General features: G+C 43.3%; 1 protein-coding gene across 3 annotated transcripts in view; it reads right to left on the minus strand.

The window, feature by feature from the left end:
• The window catches only part of lin7a (lin-7 homolog A (C. elegans)), a 68389-nt gene that overhangs the window by 30866 nt on the left and 16814 nt on the right, over window positions 1-20709 (minus strand). For all 3 annotated transcript variants that reach the window (XM_059978389.1, XM_059978388.1, XM_059978387.1), the window contains exon 2: window positions 19086-19204. In XM_059978389.1, coding sequence (XP_059834372.1) covers window positions 19086-19204 — 119 coding nt within the window. The remainder of the gene's footprint in view (window positions 1-19085; window positions 19205-20709) is intronic.

The following is a 20709-nucleotide window of genomic DNA, read 5'->3' on the forward strand; positions in this document are numbered from 1 at the left end:
TATATTTATACTTACTGTAATTCACTCTTTCTATTATTACATGTTAAAATGCACTGCTTCTACAAAGACAACAAATTTTACAACATATGCTGAAGATATTAAACCTGACTCTGATTCTAAAAGTGTCTGTTGCAAAGACAGAAGGCTAGTGAGGCATTTTACCCAGAGGAGAAATGTCATCTGTTCTTAGGGGCCCACTACGGCCATAGCCTGCTGCTCCTGGCTGGAACTGACTCTGGAGTTCTCTGCTAATCATGAAAATCCCATGCCTGTGATGCAATGCATTGAAAAAGAACAATTTCACAAGATTTGTGAAGGCAAGTCCTTAACAATTCTTAACAACAGTGCCAGATTTATGATTCAGCTGTGTTGCTATCAGCTCTCTCTCCACCACGTACCCACCCACACACATTGGCAACTCCACCATCCCCCTACACACACACTCTCTCACTCATCCATCATCTCCCACACAAACAGCCTTCTCCCAGTCAGCCACTCATCTGCTAGTATTCTTCACTCCCTCGTTCTCCACTTCCACACTCACGGTCATCAAAGAAAGTGAGAATGCTCACAATCCTTATGACTCTTAGGGAAAGGTATCTTATGAAAGAGTAGCAATCTAGCGGTTTGAAGAGATATATTTGTCACCAAATTCTCCAGCAGAAGTACCGGGGAGAGCATCGTGGTCTGGTATGCAGGGACCACTGCAGAGGATTGTAAACTCAAACCCGAGTCCTGCTGAAGGCTCTCGGGTTTGAAACGTTGACTGTTTAATCTTTTCCGTTGGTGCTGCCTGGCCTGCTGAGTTCCTCGAGCATCTTATGTGTGTTGATTTTAAACAAAGCCAGCCCCATCGTAGGCACTACTCTCCTCAACACTGAGGACATCTTCAAAAGATTCGTCAAAAAGGCAGCATCCATCACTAAGGACCCCCAACACCCAGGACATGCTGTCTCCTCATTACTGCCATCAAAGAGGAGGTGAAGGAAGCTGAAAACTCACATTACACATTTAGGAACAGTTCCTTCCCCTCTACCATCATACCTCTGAACAGATAGTGAACCCATGAACTCTACCACATTATCTTTTGCTGTATTACTTATTTACCTTTTATATGTACAGTACTGTGCAAAAGTCTTCAGCACATATACTGTATGTATAACTAGGATGTCTAAAACTTTTGCACAGTACTATATTTGTCAATGTGGAGTGGAGAGTGAGTTTGCAAATCTGGTGGGAGGGAAGGATGCTGGGAATGGTGAGGGTGGAGCGCCATGGGAGAGGTGTGGAGCAGGTGGCAGAGAAGGAGAGCCAGGGATGGCAGTGGGGGGGGGGGTGGGGGGGTGGTGTGAGTGCAGACATATCCAACCCTGAGACACTAGGCACAGTCATTTGATTCCAAACATTTGTCTCTCTGATGTTTCCCACTCCCTTCCCTCTCCCCTCCCATTTTCCCAACCATGATTCCCCTCTCCCTGTCCCCTTCCCACTCTCAGTCCACAAAGGAGACCCATATCAGAATTAGGTTTATCATCACTCGCGTATGTCATGAAATGTCATGAAACAGTGCAACACATAAAATTACTACAGTACGGTGCAAAGTTCTTCAGCACCTTAGCCATATTGTGTGCCTAATGTTTTTGCACAGTACTGTATTTTTCTGGCATCATATCAGATTGATTGGACACGTGCACTCGTCACATTCTCGCAATCGATCTGTTCAGCGGGCCGGTTCATCGCCTGTACCATTACTAACATGACTCAGTAAAAATGTTTAATCATACTGCTCCATTCAGTACCTAACATTTCTTATTATAATTTATGGTATATTCTTATGTATTTGCAAAAACCACAAATTTCATGACATACTGTATTGCCAGGGGTAATAAACCTGATTTGGATAGTGAAGCTCTTCAGACTGGAGAGGTTGTGGTTGCCAAAATCTGCTGGAGAGAGGGTATTGCCCCTGACTGTTACGAGATCAGGAGAACCCCAGACCCCAGGGGATGCTGAGCCTGTCAGTCGAATCCTGGGGATGCAGTAATTCCAGCATTCCATGAGTTCACACAATATGAGAAGTATCTGCAGAGAGTGCACCTACAGAGATGAGGGCTGACTGACGAGGACCATCAATGAACAGAACTTTTTGTAATGATGTTTAAAAGGTCATGTAGCCATCAGTGAAATAGCAAAAATAACTCACTGTACACATCAAGTTGCATTTGTCCAGGTGGCCTCCATATCAGAGTGAAAAATTAATGATTTGCAGCATTTCGTAAACCCACCTATTGGTATTTCAATCAGAATGCTGTAGACCACCTGAAATTGTCAGTGGGACAAATATTATTTGTACTTGTATTTTTCAATACATTCTATAAAGTGTGCCCATTTTCAGCACATAGTGCACTATTATTACAGAGCAATCAGAAATAATCTTTGTTCATCATGCCGGATACAGCCATGATAATGTGAATTGCTCCTGAATGTGCCCAGGCCAATTTTCAGATAGCTGTTAATGTGCATGAAACAGCTTTTATGTGCAAATTGGATGAAAAACTGTGCAGAAACGGGTCAATGTTTTGGCGATAAAGAAATTGTAGTCAATAGCAACAAAGTGACATAGCTAGTCGAGCTGCTGTCTAACAGTTCTAATAGTTCTGGTTCAGTGCTGACCTCTGGTGCAGTCTAAATGGGATTTGCAATCCATCTGTGACCACGTGCTTCGGTTTACACCGTCATCCCAAAAAGGTATGTGTCGGTATATTTATGGGCTGATGTAAAATGCTTGTGGTGTGCAGGTGAGTGGGAGAAGTTGGTGGGAATGTGTGAAATGGGATTAGAATAGATGAGTGCTCAACGGGCAGTACAGTCTCGATGGGCTGAAGGGCCTACTTATATGCTTACTATATGATTTTGGTGTCAGCTACTGGCAACACTCTAGAAATACAGCAGCTAGATGACCCAGTCTTTGTTTCCATGTGACTCAGGAACTATAAAAGCAAAGCTTATTCTTCAGCAAAAGAGGTACTTCAATGAACCTCACCACCAATACCTGGGAAGCAGCTAACTCTTTCCATGTCTGGATGACTTGGCTGCAAGGGGGCATAAATACTGTATTCCGTCCAATAGCTCTTGGACTTGTGGATCCAGTTGGCTTTGGACAGGACACTTCTGTTTTTAAGATGTCACCCGTTCTTGTGTAGCCACTGACCCTCAAGCATAAGACCATCAGACGTGGGAGCAGAATTAGGCTACTTTTCCCATCAAGTCTGCTCTGCCATTCCATCATGGCTGACTTATTATCACTCTCAACCCCGTTCTTCTGCCTTCCCCCATAACCTTTGATGCACTTACTAATCAAGAAGCTATCAACCTCCTTTTTAAATATACCAAATGACCTTGCCTCAACAGCCGTCTGTGGCAATGAATTCCACAGATTCACCACCCTGCGGCTAAAGAAATTCCTCTTTTCTAAAGGGACATCCTTCTTTACTGAGACGGTGCCCTCTGGTGCTACGCTCCTCCATTGCTATCACTAATCCATCACAACCATCCTCCCCAGTCTTCTGATATACCATAGCGTGTGGGTAGTCAATTGGAGGCTGAAGTTCGATGTAAGTATCCTCAAAGGATATCTGGATCCACTAAGCCAGAGAAGGGAGCAAACACCCAGCAGACAGCCATCGGGCACAGTACTACACAGTACCGTAGTGGCAATGCTCCAAAGCCAGCATGGAACTTCGCTAAAAGAGAAACAAGCAATTATCAAACAATTAGTTAGTTAGTTATTTCACTTTTATTAAGAGACAGAGCATTATAACAGACCCTTCTGACTCAATGAGCCCATTTGCACACGTGACCAATTGACCCATCTATCTGGAGGAAACTGGAGCACTTAGGGAGAAACCTCTGCAGACATGGGGAGAACGTACAAACTACTTATAGACAGTGGCATCATTGAACCTGGATCGCTAGCACTGAAACTGTGTGACGCTAACCACTATGCAAAAATGAAGTTTCATTTAATTATCATGAAATAGTCGCTTAAGAAGTAGTTTCACTCTTCTAAAAAAAGCACTTCAGTAAGCAAGTGTGGAACCACAGAACAGCATAATCACTCCTGATGTGGCCTCTACATTATTGAGACCCATTGCAAGCTGGTGGCACAGCTTCGTTGAGCACCTCCACTCCATCCAGCAAAAGCTGAACTTCCCAGTGGCCAATCATTTTAATCTGCATTCCCGTTCCAAGATGTCGAACCACAGCCTCTTCTTGTGTCATGTCGTGACCTCCCTCAGGGTGGAAGAGACACACCTTGTATTCTGTCTTGGTAACCGCCAACTTGATGGCATGAATATTGATTTCTCCCTCCCTCTCCCCTCTTACTCTATTTCCCACTCAGGCTTCTTATATCTTCTTACCTGCCTATCAACTCCACGTGTCCTCTCGTCCTTCCATTTCTCCTATAGTCCACTCCTGTCCTATCAGATTCCATCCTCTCTAGTCCTTTACCTTTCATACCTACCTGGTTTCACCTATCACCTTTCAGCTATCTTCCTTCCCTTTCCCCTTCCTTATACAACAGAGGTGTATAAGATGATGAGATGCATTAATCAGGTGGGTAGTCAGAGGCTTTTTCCCAGGGCTGAAATGGCTAACATGAGAGGGCACAGTTTTAAGATGCTTGATGTAGGTACAGAGGAGATGTCAGGGGTAAGTTTTTTTATGCAGAGAGTGGTGAGTGTGGGGCTGCGGGCAACAGTGGAGGCGGATACAATAGGGTCTTTTAAGAGACTCCTGGATAGGTACATGGAGCTTAGAAAATTGGAGGGCTATAGGTTACCCTAGGTAATTTCTAAAGTAAGTACATGTTCAGCACAGCATTGTGGGCCGAAGGGTCTGTATGGTGCAATAGGTTTTCATGTTTTCTATGTTTCTCATTTCAGAGGATCTGTCTCGGGCGCAGCACTAACGTGCAATTACAAAGAAAACATGGCAGCAGTTCCATTTCCTTAGATGTTGCGAGTTGGCACAATATCTAAAACTTTGACAAGCAGCTATAGCTAGGTAGTGTACAGTATATTGACTGGTTGATTCATAGCTTGGTAAGACACCAGTGCCCTCGAATGGAAAATCCTGGAAAACCTAATGAATACAGCCCAGACCAACACGGATAGAGCCTCCCCACCATTAGGCACATCCACACAGAGTACTGTCACAGGAAAACAGCATCCACCATCAGGGACCCCCACCACCCAGGTCACGCTCTCTTCTCACTGCTGCCATCAGGAAGGAAGTACAGGAGCCTCAGGACTCGTACCACCAGGCTCAGGAACAGTTATTACCCCTCAACCATCAGACCGCTGAACCAGAAGGGCTCACTTCACTCACCCATCATTAAGCTGTTCCTACAACCTACAGATTCACTTTCAATGACTCTTCATTGCACTTTCTCAATAGCTGTTGCTTATTTATTACTGTTATTATTATCTCTTTCTTCTTGAATTTGAACAGCCAGTTGCCTTTTGCACGTTGGTTGCTTGTCTGTCCCATTGGGTGTGGCCTTTTATTGACTCTATAGTATTTCTTGGATTTACTGTGCATGCCCACAAGAAAATGAATCTCAGGGTTGTATATGGTGACATATATGTACTTTCATAATAAACTTACTTTGAACTGTGATAAGATGGCAGGTTAATCAAAATACGACTAAATAGATCACTTCATTAAATACCCAAGAAAGCCAGAAATTGAGACTTGTTCCATCCAGTATGACACCATGAACCTATTTAACAAAATTGATCATTTACAGTTTTTAAATCATGTTTTTTATTAAAATAAAAGCATCCTAAATTTCCAAATGAATTAATCGTTTCATAACAGGACTTGCTTCAGTCCAGCAACACTGCTAATGCAAATGAGCATACTCAGAATCCAGAAATGTTTTATCTTTTGCCGAACATTAACAAGCCACAGACAGGTACTTCTGCAATATTTTGAACTATGCTCCCTGCTGATGAAATCCCATTAAAATGTTATCATGTGAATAATTATGAGATGCTATTGACCCGCAAATATTTCAGACTCCATTGTGGGAAGGATTCTCTATTAAAATTCCATAATTTGAATCAGTTAAAAGTACTTTGCTGTTTAATATTCCAATCACAAACAAGAGAAAATCTGCAGGTGCTGTAAATCCAAGCAACAGGCACAAAAAGCTGGAGGAACTCAGCGGGACAGGCAGCACCTATGGAAAAGAGTAGACAGTCATTGTTTCGGGCCGAGACCCTACAGCAGGACTGAAGGAAAAAAAAAGCTGAGGGGTAGATTTAAAAGGTGGGGAGGGGAGAATGGGAAAGACGCATGTGACTAGGTGTACAAACTGTAAAAGATTACAAGTTCACCTTGCGTGACACCTCCCTTCCTGATTGGCTGAATGCCTTCTATGCACGATTTGACACTTTGAATGATGTTACACCAAGGAAAGGGCCCCTCTCTCCACGAGGAACAGGCACCCTGCCTGGCCACAGCTGAGGCGAGGCGGATCCTAGCCAGGGTAAACCCACGCAAAGCTGTGGGGCCAGACAACATACGTGGTCAGATGCTGAGGGATTGTGTGGCCCTGTTGACAGAGATCTTAATGGACTTCTTTAATATCTCTCTGAAACATCCACTCTCCCCTCAGGCTTCAAGGCAGCCACAGTAACTGGCCTAAACAATTACCGCCCAGTAGCACTGACCTGAAAAGTCATGAAGATCTTTGAGCAGCTGGTCATGAATTGTATAAAACCCCACCTTCCAGCTACATTAGATCCTTTTCAGTTCACATACCACTCAAATCAGTGCAATGGTACCGCAGCCATGGCCCTCCACTCCGTCTTGTCCCACCTAGAAAACGATGCCTCATTCACCAGGATGTTATTCACCGACCTCAGCTAGGCACTTAACGTGATCAGAGGCTGGTGGATAAACTGTCCTTTTTACTAGACTACTACAGCACAGTACAGGCCCTTCAGCCCTCGATGTTGTGCCGACCCATTAATTCCTTAAAAAAAAAGTACTAAACCCACACTACCCCGTAACCCTCTATTTTTCTTTCATCCATGTGCCTGTCCAAGAGGCTCTTAAATACCCCTAAGGTTTTAGCCTCCACCACCATCCCTGGCCAGTCATTCCAGGCACCCACAACCCTCTGTGTAAAATACTTACCCCTGATGTCTCCCCTAAACTTCCCTCCCTTAACTTTGCACATATGCCCTCTGGTGTTTGCTATTGGTGCCCTGGGAAACAGGTACTGGCTATCCACCCTATCCATGCCTCTCATAATCTTGTAGACCTCTAGCAAGTCCCCTCTCATCTACGCTCCAAAGAGAAAAATCCCAGCTCTGCTAACCTTGCCTCATAAGACTTGTTTTCCAATCCAGGCAACATCCTGGTAAATCTCCTCTGCACTCTCTTTATAGCTTCCACATCCTTCCTATAATGAGGTGATCAGAACTGAACACAATACTCTAGGTGTGGTCTCACCAGAGATTTGTAGAGTTGCAACATGACCTCTCCACTCTTGAACTCTGTCCCCCCTATAAATGAAACCTAGCATCCCATAGGCCTTCTTAACTATCCTATCAACCTGTGCAGCGACCTTGAGGGATGTATGGATTTGAACCCCAAGGTCCTTCTGTTCATCCACACTCTTAAGTAACCGACCATTAACCCTGTACAGCCTTCTGGTTCAGCCCTTCCAAAATGCATCACCTCACACTTATCTGGATTGAACGCCATCTGCCACTTTTCTGCCCAACTCTGCATCCTGTCTATATCCTCTTGTAACCTTCGACAGCCTGCAGCTCCCTCCACAGCTCCTCCAATCTCAGTGTCATCCTCAAACTTACTCACCCATCCTTCCGCCTCTTCATCCAGGTAATTTATAAAAATCATAAAGATTCTTGCGGCACTCCACTAGTCACCGACCTCCAGGCAGAATACTTTCCTTCCACTACTACCCTCTGCCTTCTTCCTGTAAGTCAATTTTTTATCCAAACAGCCAAGTTTGATCTCATGAGATCTCTGATCTCATGCTTCGTGACTTTCTGGATGAGTCTCTCGTGGGGGACCTTGACAAACCGCATCATCACGGGTTGCTGATGATAGCACCGCGGTCGGCCCCATCAGCAGCAATGGAATTGGGAGAGGTTTGTCGAATGGTGTGAGAACAGAAACCTGACTCTCAGCATGGACAAGACAGGAGATGATTGTCGACTTCAGGAAGGCACAGGTCGGCCACTCCCCATTGCACATCAACGGCTCTGCAGTGGAGGGACTATAAGAGCACAAAGTTCCCTGAAGTGCACATAACAAACCATCTAACCTGGACCCACAACATGTCCTCATTAGTCAAGAGGGCACAGTGGCATCTATGATGTCTGAGAAGATTGAGACATACAAGGCTCCCCGCCCCCATACTAATAACTTTCTGCAAGTGCATCATCAAGAGTGTTCTGTCTGGCCGCAACATTGTATGGCATCAGACTGTAAGACCCTACAGAGGATAGTAAACACTATCAAAAGGATCATTGGGATCTCCTTCCTACCTATTTGTGGCATTTACCAACAGCATTGCAGATGAAGGCCCCAAAGCATTGTTAAAGATCCCTACCACCCATCCCAAAATGTCCTTGACCTACTACTGTCAGAAAGGAGGCACAGCAGCATCAAAGACTAGGACTGCCAGTCTGGGTAACAGCTTCTTCCCTCAGGCAGTAAAACTAATGAACACCCTGGCACCACTGATGTCTCATGACTTGTAGATAAAGTGTTAGTGTAAACTCCAGCTTGTCCTTGAGATTTATCATTCTCTTCTCATAGCTGTTAAGCTGACTTCGATAAAACTGAGCTGTAATACTGGTACAAGCACAAACTGTTACAGAATGAGGAGTTTAGCTACTAGCATTTCAAAAACAAACTTCTGTGCCTGCAGCTAAATATTTAAAGACTGGGCTGAAACTTCAGAGTGTCCAATTGTGAAAGTGGCTAAATTTAAACTGCATTGAAGTGGCTAGTAGGAAAATAGTTTGATTACACAAGACTAAACATTTGGGACATCGACTTTTCTGGGAGAGTAAATTGGGTATCTGTTTTTTAATATTTGCTTCTTTGTTTCAAATTACATGTATACATCATAATCCTTCGGTGGAGCTGAGACACTTCTGGTCGAAAGCACAACACTGGCTATAGATTGAACAAGCTGTAAAATGTACACCTAGCTGTTCAAGTTACATTGGAACAATGATAAAATTGACAACACAGTCGGCCCTCCTTATCCACGGGGGATTGGTTCCGAGACCCCCCCCCCCCCCCCCCCGCAGATACCAAAAATCGCGGATGCTCAAGTCCCTTATTTAACCTGGCTCAGTGCGGTGGTCTTTAGGACCCAGTGGAACCCTGGCCTTTATTTATCATGCTCAGTGCATTAGGACCTGGCGGTGCAGCTCTGAATCTGCAGTGTTTCTGTTCATGAAAGTCATCACAATCACGATTGAAAGTAAGGTGGAAGTAATAAAGCGATCGGAAATAGGTGAAATGCCATCGGTCATTGGAAAAGCGTTAGGCTACAGTCGGTCAACGATTGGAACAATTTTAATGGAGCATGTGAAAGGCCCTGCCCTGACGAAAGCTACAATTATTACTAAGCAATGCAGTGGTTTTATTATTGAAGTACGTATGTTTCTTAAGTGTTATACATGCATAGAAAGGTAAAAAATGTACTATATATTAAGAAAAACATTTGACTAACTGACGCTAAATAATACCGGATGTACCTGTTCAGACTTCAAATCCAACTAAAAGACGGATTCAGGAACGGAACTCCTTCATAACCCGGGGACTGCCTGTACTTTTAAGTCATGTCTAGATTACTTATAATACCCAAAACAATGTAAATGCTATGTAAATAGTTGTTATACTGTATTGTTTGGGGAATAATGACAAGAGAAAATAGTTTGTACATGTTCAAATAACGAGTGCAGGAGAGTGAACTTTCGGGTTTTCCCAATCCGCGGTTGGTTGAATCTGTGGATAAGGAGGGCCAACTGTACTTATCCCTACCACAAATATTATTGAAAAGTTTAACCTCTCCTTCCTTCGAGTGTGTTTTATTTTTGTCCAATTCAGTTCCATTAATGAATGAAATCTTCTGTAGTTCTGAAATAAAAGCCTTCAATTTAGCTTTGGCCATGTTTCCCTCATGATCAATCCTTCCTTCACGAGTACTTGCAGAGAGAACAAGTGTGTTTGTTCATCTAAAGGCAAATATCATGTACGTTTTGAAGAGTGGGTTGGTCAGATCGTAGGACAGATAGCTTAGGATTGGAGAAAGAGGAGGAGGGCACTTTCTTGGCTAATCACACCGGTGTAATAATAATTTCTTAAAGGGCTGGATGAAATTGTTCATGGAATGCTATAAAATTTCCTTGCCTTCTGCAGTAAGTAATTCTCTATTTAACTACCTGAGACCCTGTTCACAACATTCAATTTAAATCAGCCTGCATCTACACTATGGGTGCTAGAAACACTGGTCAGAAATGGACTTTCTGAAGGTTCAACTTAACTTCCCTTGTTTTATGGTACACATCTCACTTTATGAAACTCAGGATCCCATCTGCTTTCACTGGCCACTATCTGAGCCTGCCACATTTAAAGATATGATGTCCACCCAGATCCCTCAATTCCTGCAGAATTGTTAAAATTGTATCACATTTATTATCTCTCTCCCCAGTCCCTCTATACACTTGCCAGCAACATGTCAAAGGTCAACCACACTGTAGACACGTTCTCCTGAAACTTATCATTATCCTCCTTATTGTTTATCTCTCAAGCTTCATGTAACTTTTGATGTTTGAAATTGTCCCCTGACAGTTCTCAATTTAAATTATTTCACTCCTTCAATACATGTTGCAAAGTGCAATAGCTCACAAGTTTCTTGTCTGCAAGAGCAAGGACCATCTTACTTCTGGGAGGACGACACCATGCTTAGGTGCAGTGGCTTCTATGGGGCCAATCAAAGGTGTTAGTCTTTTTTAGACATATTTTCTTTTCCAATCACAAGACCCCATTGGACATTAAGAACTTAAAGTCCTACCAGTCTATACCCACCAGAGAGAGTTGCTTGTTGCTGGAGAAACTGAAGGGGCTGGACTTGACGTGGATCGTGCTGCTGCCTGCACTGGAGAGTTGGAATCGACGCGCCTAGGTTTGCAGTCCAACTGCAAGTTGACCAGCTTGGTCGCTTTTCTCGTGCTGGCAAGACCCCGTTGGACATTGCTAAAGTGGAATGGTGCAAGTCCAATTCACTGATCTGTTAGCAAACGCAGGGGGAGCTGCATGGCCTTGATCAGGGTGAGGGCGAGATGTCAACATGTGGTGTTGCTTGTTTGCGGCCACCCAGAGGGAGGGATCGGAGCTGGTGTGCTCTATCGGAGAGCCGGGGGTGCGGTGGCACGGCCTACATGTTGGAGTCAGTGCTACATTCCAGCGTTCACTCAGCAGAAGACAAGCTGTATTGTACTCAACTGCAGACTTCTGCAACATTCATGGACTCGAACTCGGATTATATATTTTTTTGTACTTTACTGCTGTCTTACATGTGACATATGTGCCTTGTGCTGTGTATACCTGTTGGTGTTACGTTTTGCACTCTGGCCCTGGAGTCCTGCTGTTTCTTCAGCTGCATTCATGGGTATTCATGTATGGTTGAATAACAATTAAACTTGTTATTGTTTAATTGTTTAAACAATTTAAAATGCAAGTTTCAGACCAGGGACATAATTAATGAAGGGGGCTGCATTATTGTGATATCTTTCAAATGAGATGTTGAACTGTTTGCCAAGGCCATTAGCAAGGTTTCAGCGAACTATTTTAAAGGAGATCAGGCAATTATTCTCTGTTGCAGCCATTATTCACCTTTCAATCAACATGATGAAAACACATTACCAGGCCATTATTCCATTGCTGTCTGCAGGAGACGGCTGTGTGTAAATTCAACACTGTAATTCCTACATTAATGATTAAACTTCAAACAGTGTTTCAGTTTCTTTCCGAAGTGTTGGGCATCCTATGGTCCTGAAAAGCACTATTCAAATGCAAATCCCTTCTCATCTTTGGTCTGGGAAGATGTAGTAAGGGCACATTCAGTCTTCCTCCTTTCTAAAATAGCATACGTGTATCTAGACAAGAAACAACAATATAACACAGAGATGCTGACGGAATTTATGGATCTCCCTTTAGCTACTAAGTGCTTGAGTAGGAATCAAACACATTCCTCACTTCACCTAAAATGTGCGCACACCTCTGATCTCATCCCATCGCTGTCTGTGAGGAGTTTGTACATACAGCCATAGGGTCTTAGAAAAGTACAGCACAGAAACAGGCACTTCAGTTCAACAGGCCATGCTGAAACCATTTAAACTGCCTACTCCCATCAACCTGCACCGCAAACAAAGTCCCTCATACCCCACCCATCCAGGTACCTATCCAAACTTCTGTCAAACACTGAAATTGAGGTCATATGCACCATTTGTGCTGGCAGCTCGTTCCACACTCTCACGACCCTCTGAGCGAAGAAGTTTCCTCTCGTGCTCCCCTTAAACATTCCACCTTTCACCCTTAACCCATGACCTCTGGTTGTAGTCTCACCCAATCTCAGTGGAATTTACCCTCTCTATACCCCTCAATATACCCCTCTCTATAGTCCATTTACCCTCTCTATACCCCTCAATTTTCCATACCTCCATCAAATCTCCTCTCAGTCTTCTACATTCCAAGGAATAAAGTCCTAACTTATTCAATCTTATAACTCCAGACCCAAGAACATCCATGTAAATTTTCTCTGCACTCTTTCAACTTTTTTATATCTTTCCTGTAGATAGGCGACCAAAACTGCACACAGTACTCCAACACACACAAAATGCTGGTGGAATGCAGCACGCCAGGCAGCATCTATAAGGAGAAGCACTGTCGACGTTTTGGGCCAAGACCCTTTGTCACAACGGGTCCCGATGAAGGGTCTCATTTGAATTCCCAGTATCTGCAGATTTCCTCGTGTTTGCACAGTACTCCAAATTAGGCCTCACCAATCTCTTATCCAACTTCAATATAACATCCGAACTCCTGTACTCAGTACTTTGATTTACAAAAGCAAATGTGCCAAAAACTTTCTTTACAACCCTATCTACCTGTGACGCCACTACATCCTCCCTGTGACCACGTGAGTTTCCTCCCAGACTCGAAAGACCATAAAACCATATAACAATTACAGCACGGAAACAGGCCATCTCGGCCCTTCTAGTCCATGCCAAACGCTTTCTCTCACCTAGTCCCGCCAACCTGCACTCAGCCCATAATCCTCCATTCCTTTCCTGTGACCGGTACCAGTCTCAGGATGGTACAGACTTGCCGGTTGGTTGGTTGGTTGGTTAATTGGTCATTGTAGATTGTCACATGACAGGGCTGGGGTTAAACTGGGGGTTGCAGGGCAGCACAGTTTGAAGGGCTGGAAGGGTATGGATGGATAGATGGACAAATAGATAAGTAGGCATTCTCAGCTTTGCTCTTTCTCCACCTGGCACCCACCATAGTGCCACTCTCATGCCTCTCCCTCTATGACAGACTAGAGGACAGGCCAACTTCTGCCTTGGGATCATCCACAGGCATACGAGGATACATTCAACTTTAAATTCCAAAACTGTTATACAGATACACTGCGGATATATTCAACGTTAAATGTTATAAACTGACTATCAGCAAGAGGTAATGTTAATGGTTTGCTTCCAGCTGATGCAGTGGTTTACAATTCACTCCATAGCTGCAGTGTAATTGTAATCTCTGCCACAGCAGAACAAGGCTTTGTTCTGTGCCGGTTGCTACAATGACCAAGAGTTGGTGAATGCAACAATGCTACCTACTCTGCTGCCTGCGACCATCACATTAACATTAATGGAAATGCGAGATCTGTGACATCACCGTTATTAAACACATTTAGGTGAGAGCAAATCAGAAGCCCTGGCTCTCAGCAGAGGTCTGGACACAGCTGGGAAATCAGGATGCTGTATTCACAGTGGGGGAGTAAGACAGTTCTCAGGTCAGCAAGAGCTGTGCTCTCCCACGCTATCAAGAAGGCAGAACGGGATTATTCACGGAGAATATTTCTGTAACACCAGAGGCATGAGGTTCATGTGATAGGGCATTCAGACCATAATGGACAACGTGTCCATCCTGTGCGTCAATACCTGGACAGGTGCTGGGAGACTGTGCAGCCCAGTTAACAGAGGTTCTAATAGACATCTTCAACACCTCTCCGGAACAATCCACAGTCCCCTCAGGCTTCAAGGCGGCCACCATCATCACAGTGCCGGAGGGTGACAGTAACCTGCCTCAACGACTACACTCTGGCACTAACCTCAGCAGTGACCAAGTGCTGTGAGTGGCTGGTTATGGATCACAATAAATACCACCTTCCTACTACACTGGACTTGCAAGTTTACTTATTGCTCAACTTGATCCACGGAAGATGCCATAGCCTCTGCACTCAATTCCGTCCCACCCCGCCAGGAAAATGGTGCCTCATATGCCAGACTGTTGCTTATTGACCAATTTGATGTTTAATACAACCATCCCTCAGAAGCCAATCAGTAAACTGTCCTCGCTGAGACCAACACCTCTCTCTGTGACTGAATCCTCGATCTCTTGACAGAAAGGCCACAGTCAGTCCATGTTGGTTGAAATATCTCTAGCTCCATCTCACTGAGCTTCGGCGATCCCCAGGGCTGTGTGCACATCTCGCTGCTGACACAGGACAGTACTGATAGATCCAGTTCAAACCGAATCACCAAGTTCACTGATGACACAACATGCCTGACCTCATCAATGATGATGGCGAGACAGCATACAGACAGAAAGTAGAATGGTGCGAGTACAACGATCTGAGTCTCACTGTGGACAAGACCAAACAGATAATTGTGGATCTTAGGACTTCAGGAAGATGCAGGCTGGCCACTCTCCAGGATCACTCTAGGGGTGCCAAGTTTGTATGAGTGTACATTACAGACGATCTTATCTGGCCCCAAAACTCCAACTCTTTGGTCAAGAAAGGACAGCAGCATCTCCACTTCCTGAAGAGATTAAATGAGTGAGGCTCCCCCCCCCCTCCCATTCTAATCAATTTTTACAGGAGCACCATTGAGTGTCCAGACTTGATGCAGTACAGCCTATAAAGGGAATTGCAAGATATCTGACTGTGAGTCCCTACAAAGCATCATCAGGACTGCTGAGGGTATCATCATGGTCTCTCTTCCACCTGTCAGATATCTATCAGGAATGCTGCACACACAGTGCCCTTACAATTGTCAAAGATCCATCCTGTCCATCCAACAATCTCTTTGTCTCCCTGCCATCAGGCAGGATGTACCGTAGTTTGGGAAACAGCTTTTTCCCCTAGAACATAAGAGTACTGAACTTCCTGCCAGTAGCCAGGGCTCATCATTAATGAAGCACCAGTAGTGTTATACTGTTTACATTTTAACTTTTGTTGTAAATGGACCTTACTATTGTTGATTTATTTGTGGAAATGCGTGCATGTGTGTGTGTGCGTGTGCATGTGTGTGTCATGTACCTTGGTCCAGAGGAACTTTGTTTCATTTGCTGGTATACATGTCTACAGCTGAATGACAATAAGCTGAATTTGGACTTGAACTTGAATTTAAGGACTTGTTTGCTTCTACATCTCCTATTCTCAATTGTTCTATACCCAAATATACTCCTCTTATGTTTAGCCAAATAGAAGGTCAATGCCTAGATAGATGAAGACCAGCAGAAGTCCAAGAGTTAATACTCTGAAATACTGGAAATTTCATCAGTAAGTGTTGAACTTCACATTTTTACATTTACTATAGGTCCTTATCCAGTTCCCAAAGGATTTTTGTCACAGTGGGAAAAATATCACCGCTGTATTGTTGTACCTTTCGCAGAGAGCAATTTTTTGAAGGTGGTATATTTTCAGTGAAGAACTGGCTCTTTGACAGCAACGATGACATTTACATAGTAGAGTAGTTTGTATTAGAGGGAATTTCAAGTGCTCATAGAAACATCAGAGGTCACAAAATAAAGAGAAATCCAATCTTACAGATGACATTGCCAGCATTTTTTTGAGTATTGAAGCACTGCTAGAGATTCTGGAAGTGATTTAAATGCCAGATTGTTATTGAGTTACAGCCCAGCACTCATTACTCTTTCTCAATCTCACTTATGGAGAACAATGATTTATTGAATGGCTTGTTCTGCAGCTGTCAGCAAAATGACGCTTAATAAGAGCAGATGCACTCAGCTGAAATCAGCACCGAAGAGCTGTGCACAATTTTCATCCAACGTGTCCTTTATGTCTTATAATTTATTTTGTGAAATAACAACAGACTGAATTATCTCCTACTATGCCGAGAACACAGCAGAACTGAGGATATGCAGATCTATAAAGGCCAACTGGGTATTCTGAAATCAAAGCTATGTCAAATGAAACTCTACCCAGAGAGCACCTCCATCTCCCTGCAGTGATGGTAATAAAATGCATCATAAAATTTAACTTTCATACATGGCATCACAGCAAGGCAGTTCTCCTGCTCCTTGTAGTATTACTTCTTAGGCATACTATGTCAAATATTGTGCAAAATATCATATCAGGGAGACATCAAATATATTTCAGAATCAGTATTCTTGGAGTTCTGTATTGGGACCACTGCTTCTAACATAGTTTGTCGATGATTTAGATAATGGAATTAATGGCTTGTGGCAAAGTTTGTGGATGATATGAAGTTAGATACAGAGGCATGTAATGCTGAGGAAACAATGCAATTGCAGCAGGACTTAGACAAATTGGAAGAATGGGCAAAAAAGTGGCAGATAGAATACAGTGGAAATGTATGATAATACATTTTGGTAAAAGGAACAATAGTACAGGCTATTAGCTAAATGGGGAGATGTTTCAAACATCAGAGGTGCAGAGTCCTTGCACAATATTCCCAAAACGTTAATTTACAGTTTGAGTCTATGGTAAAGAAGGCAAGTGCAATGTTCACATTTATTTCAAGGGGAATAGAATATAAAAGCAAGGAGATAATGCTGAGCCTTTCTAAGACACTAGTCAGGCCAATCTTGGAGTACCATCATCAGTTTTGGGCCACATATCTCAGAAAGGATGTGTTGTCCAGAGGAGGTTCACGAGGATGATTCTGGGAATGAAGGTGTTAACATTTGAGGAGTGTTTCACAGCTTTGGGCCTGTACTCACTGGAATTTAGAAGAACGTATGGGGATCTCATTGAAACCTACTGAATGTTGAAAGGACTAGAGAGGGTGGTTGTGGAGAGGATGTTTCCTATGGTGGGGGCATCCAGAACTAGAGGGTAGAGCCTCAGAATTGAGGGGCAACCCTTTAGAATAGAGGTAAGGAGGAATTGTTTTAGCCAGGAAGTAGTGAATCAATGGGAAGCTTTGCCACAGACTGTGGTGGAGGCCAAGTCCGTGTATATATTGAACACATTAATTCATTGTTTCCTGATCGGTCGGGGCATTGAAGGATATAGTGAGAAGGCAGGTATATGGGGTTGAGTAGGACCAAAACATTGATAAGAGAAAATACAATAAGCAGTCCAATAACAACACAAAATAAATAGTAATAGATTTTGTAGCTTAGCAAAAGAAGGAAAAGATTAGTTAAACACACAAAATGCTGGAGGAACTCAGCAGGTCTAGCAGCATCCATGGAAATGAATAAACAGTCTTGGGCTAGGACTCTTCTTCAGGACTGAAATGTCAACTGTTATTCATTTCCATGGAGGCTGCCTGACGTGCTGAGTTTCTCCAGCATTTTGTACAGTATGTGTTGCTCTGGATTTCCAGCATCTGCAGACTTCCTCATGTTTTAGATTAACTGAAGTTAAGCTTCAAATGTGTAAACTTTCAGAAGGCCTTCAGTAAATGTCACACAAGCAGTAAGTAAACAAAATTACAGCAACTAGAGTTAGGAATGAAACACAGCAGTTGATTACAGATTAGTTAATGGAAAGCAGATACTAGGAATGTGTGTCCTTTTCACGTAAGGAGGCCATGATTGCTTGGTGCATCAGTTGTTCAAAATCTATGTCAATGAGTTGGACAAGGAGGCCAAGTATAAAGGATCCAAGTTTGCTGTAGATACAAAGTGGCAAGGCAGTGTGGGGTGAGAAGAGAATACAGATTCTTTGGCAAATATCGATGCACCTCACAAATGGGCCAGGAAATAGCAGGTAAAATATCACATGGAAAATCCAAGGTCATCTACCATGTGTAAAGATTATTTGATGATATACATTACAATAGAGACTGACAGATGTATACATATCATTGAAAGATGACATGAAGATAAAACAAACAATTAGGATGACAAATAATAAGTTAGATTTTATAGTAAGATGATTGAATACCACAGTAAAGACTACTTAGCTAAATTATAAAGTACTCTGTTAAAAATGCATGGGGAATCTATTGAAAAGGTCTTATTACAGATACAGGGAATCCAAAGGTTTACCTAGTATGGGGGATTATGGAATTGTTCTAATGCTTTTGATGGTAGCAAGCTTAGAGAAGGCTTTCCAGATGCAGAACTTCTGTCTAGATATAATAATGAAATTGACACTGAGCTAAATCCTCAGCCTTGTCTTTTCTAAGGGGAAAGGTAGAAGAAGGGGATAAATGGTTTTCTCTTGCTTCTATCTCTTATGAAACCTCTTCCACAAACAAAACTGTGGATGTTGGACCAATTAATACCTGTAATTAGTACATTTTTTTTTCTAAGCAATGACGTTGCAGGTTATTGACCAAGATGAACTGAGAGGCCTCCATCTAGCTCAACCGTATCTGAAGGGCTAATCGGTCTACTCAAATCTCTAGGTTGTTAAACGTTTGATCAATTCTGTCTGTACACAGCTGGCAAATCACATTCACTAAATGTAATCCTGCCACGCGCTGAAAACCGTTCTTCTGTTTCTCACAGGGCTAACGTACCTCTCTGACAGCCGTGCAGAATTCACTCTGCAGCACTCTCTGTAACGACTGCAGCTTGTGGATCGGTACTGCTCCACTTTCCTGGAGTTTCTCCAGCAATTCAATCGCCCGAGCCACATCTGAAAGGAGAAACACAAATGTTGTAACAGCGAATTTTTGCACATTCACAGGTGACAAGTACTGAAATTCTTTGATGCTGCGTTCAGATGCTGGGTCAGAACTGCTCACTTCCAGTCAGTGTTCCTCCAGACAGATTCACGCGGTGCGCTTATCCTGAATTTAAATGAACCATGGAAGTCAGAGGCATGCGGGAGATTAGATGCTGACTCATCTGGTCACCCCTCCACTGCTGATCTCCTCACTAAATCCAATAGAAAACACTGGCCCTCAGCCTTGCACCAGTCACACCCTTGAACAAAGGGACTACCCCTGTGAGAAAAGCTCAGAGCTTTAGTATTTTTTAATTCTTATTTTATTGAAATACAGCATGGGGTAGGCCCCTCTGGCTCTTAGAGCCATGCCGCCCAGCAGCAACCCCCGATTTAACCGTGGCCTAAGCCTGGGACAATTTGCAATGACCAATTAACCCGTCAGACGTTTAGACTGCGGGTGGAAACGGAAGCACCTGGAGAAAACCCACGTGGCCGTGGGGAGAATGTACAGACTCCTTCCCGGCAGTGGCAGGAATTGAACCTGAGTCGCCAGTACTGTAAAATGTTGTGCTAATCACCACACTACGGCACTGCCTTTCATCGTATTCCGTCTTAACATTTTAAACTATTTCCTAGGACCACAGATTGCTTGTAATTACTTTTATATTCATTTAAGACTGTTAGTTTTTTTTAAATGTCCGATTGTCAAAGACATTTAAAAAATGGTTCAAAGTCCTTTGAAGGCAGCAAGCTATGAGACGGCTGTCCGGGGTGGGACTTCAGCCGAGCTGTCACTGGCAGACAGTTCCACTTCAGGCAATGACGCAATTACTAAGCAAGTCCTCAGTACCTGCATCAGGTTCGTACCAGAAAGCAGGCAGCAATGTGACTTAGCCCAATTATTTGTCCTGTTACATAAAATACTGTAATCTCCTGTACTCAGTTTTACATACCTCAAATTATCATGAATGATAACGTACCATCTGTTTCATTAGTCTACTCCTTCTGAGCTCTAATCTGACTTCTGACTGGGACATGCAGGGTGAAATCATTTATTATGCTGTGGGCCTTTTGGGAAACTTGAATCGTTTTTTTAAAGCCACTGGGCAGAATATTGACAACGTATTCTTATGAACAAAGCACTGGATTGGGATTGCAAATGAAATACTGAAATAATGGCCTAAAGTATCGATGCAGTTACAACAAAGGCAAGACAGCGGTTATATTTCATTATGAGTTTGAGGAGATTTGGTTATGTCACCAAAGACACTGGCAAATTTCTACAGACGTACTGTGGAGAGCATTCTAACTGGCTGCATCACCGTCTAGTATTGGAATGGAGGGATGGCGGGGGCTACAGCACAGGATTGAAATAAGCTGCAGAGAATTGTAACCTTATTCAGCTCTATCATGAGCACTAGCCTCCGTAGTATCCAGGAGGCCTTCAAGGAGTGATGCCTCAAAAAGGTGAC

The sequence above is a fragment of the Hypanus sabinus genome, chromosome 8, assembly GCF_030144855.1.
Source record: "Hypanus sabinus isolate sHypSab1 chromosome 8, sHypSab1.hap1, whole genome shotgun sequence".
NCBI classification, from domain to species: domain Eukaryota; kingdom Metazoa; phylum Chordata; class Chondrichthyes; order Myliobatiformes; family Dasyatidae; genus Hypanus; species Hypanus sabinus.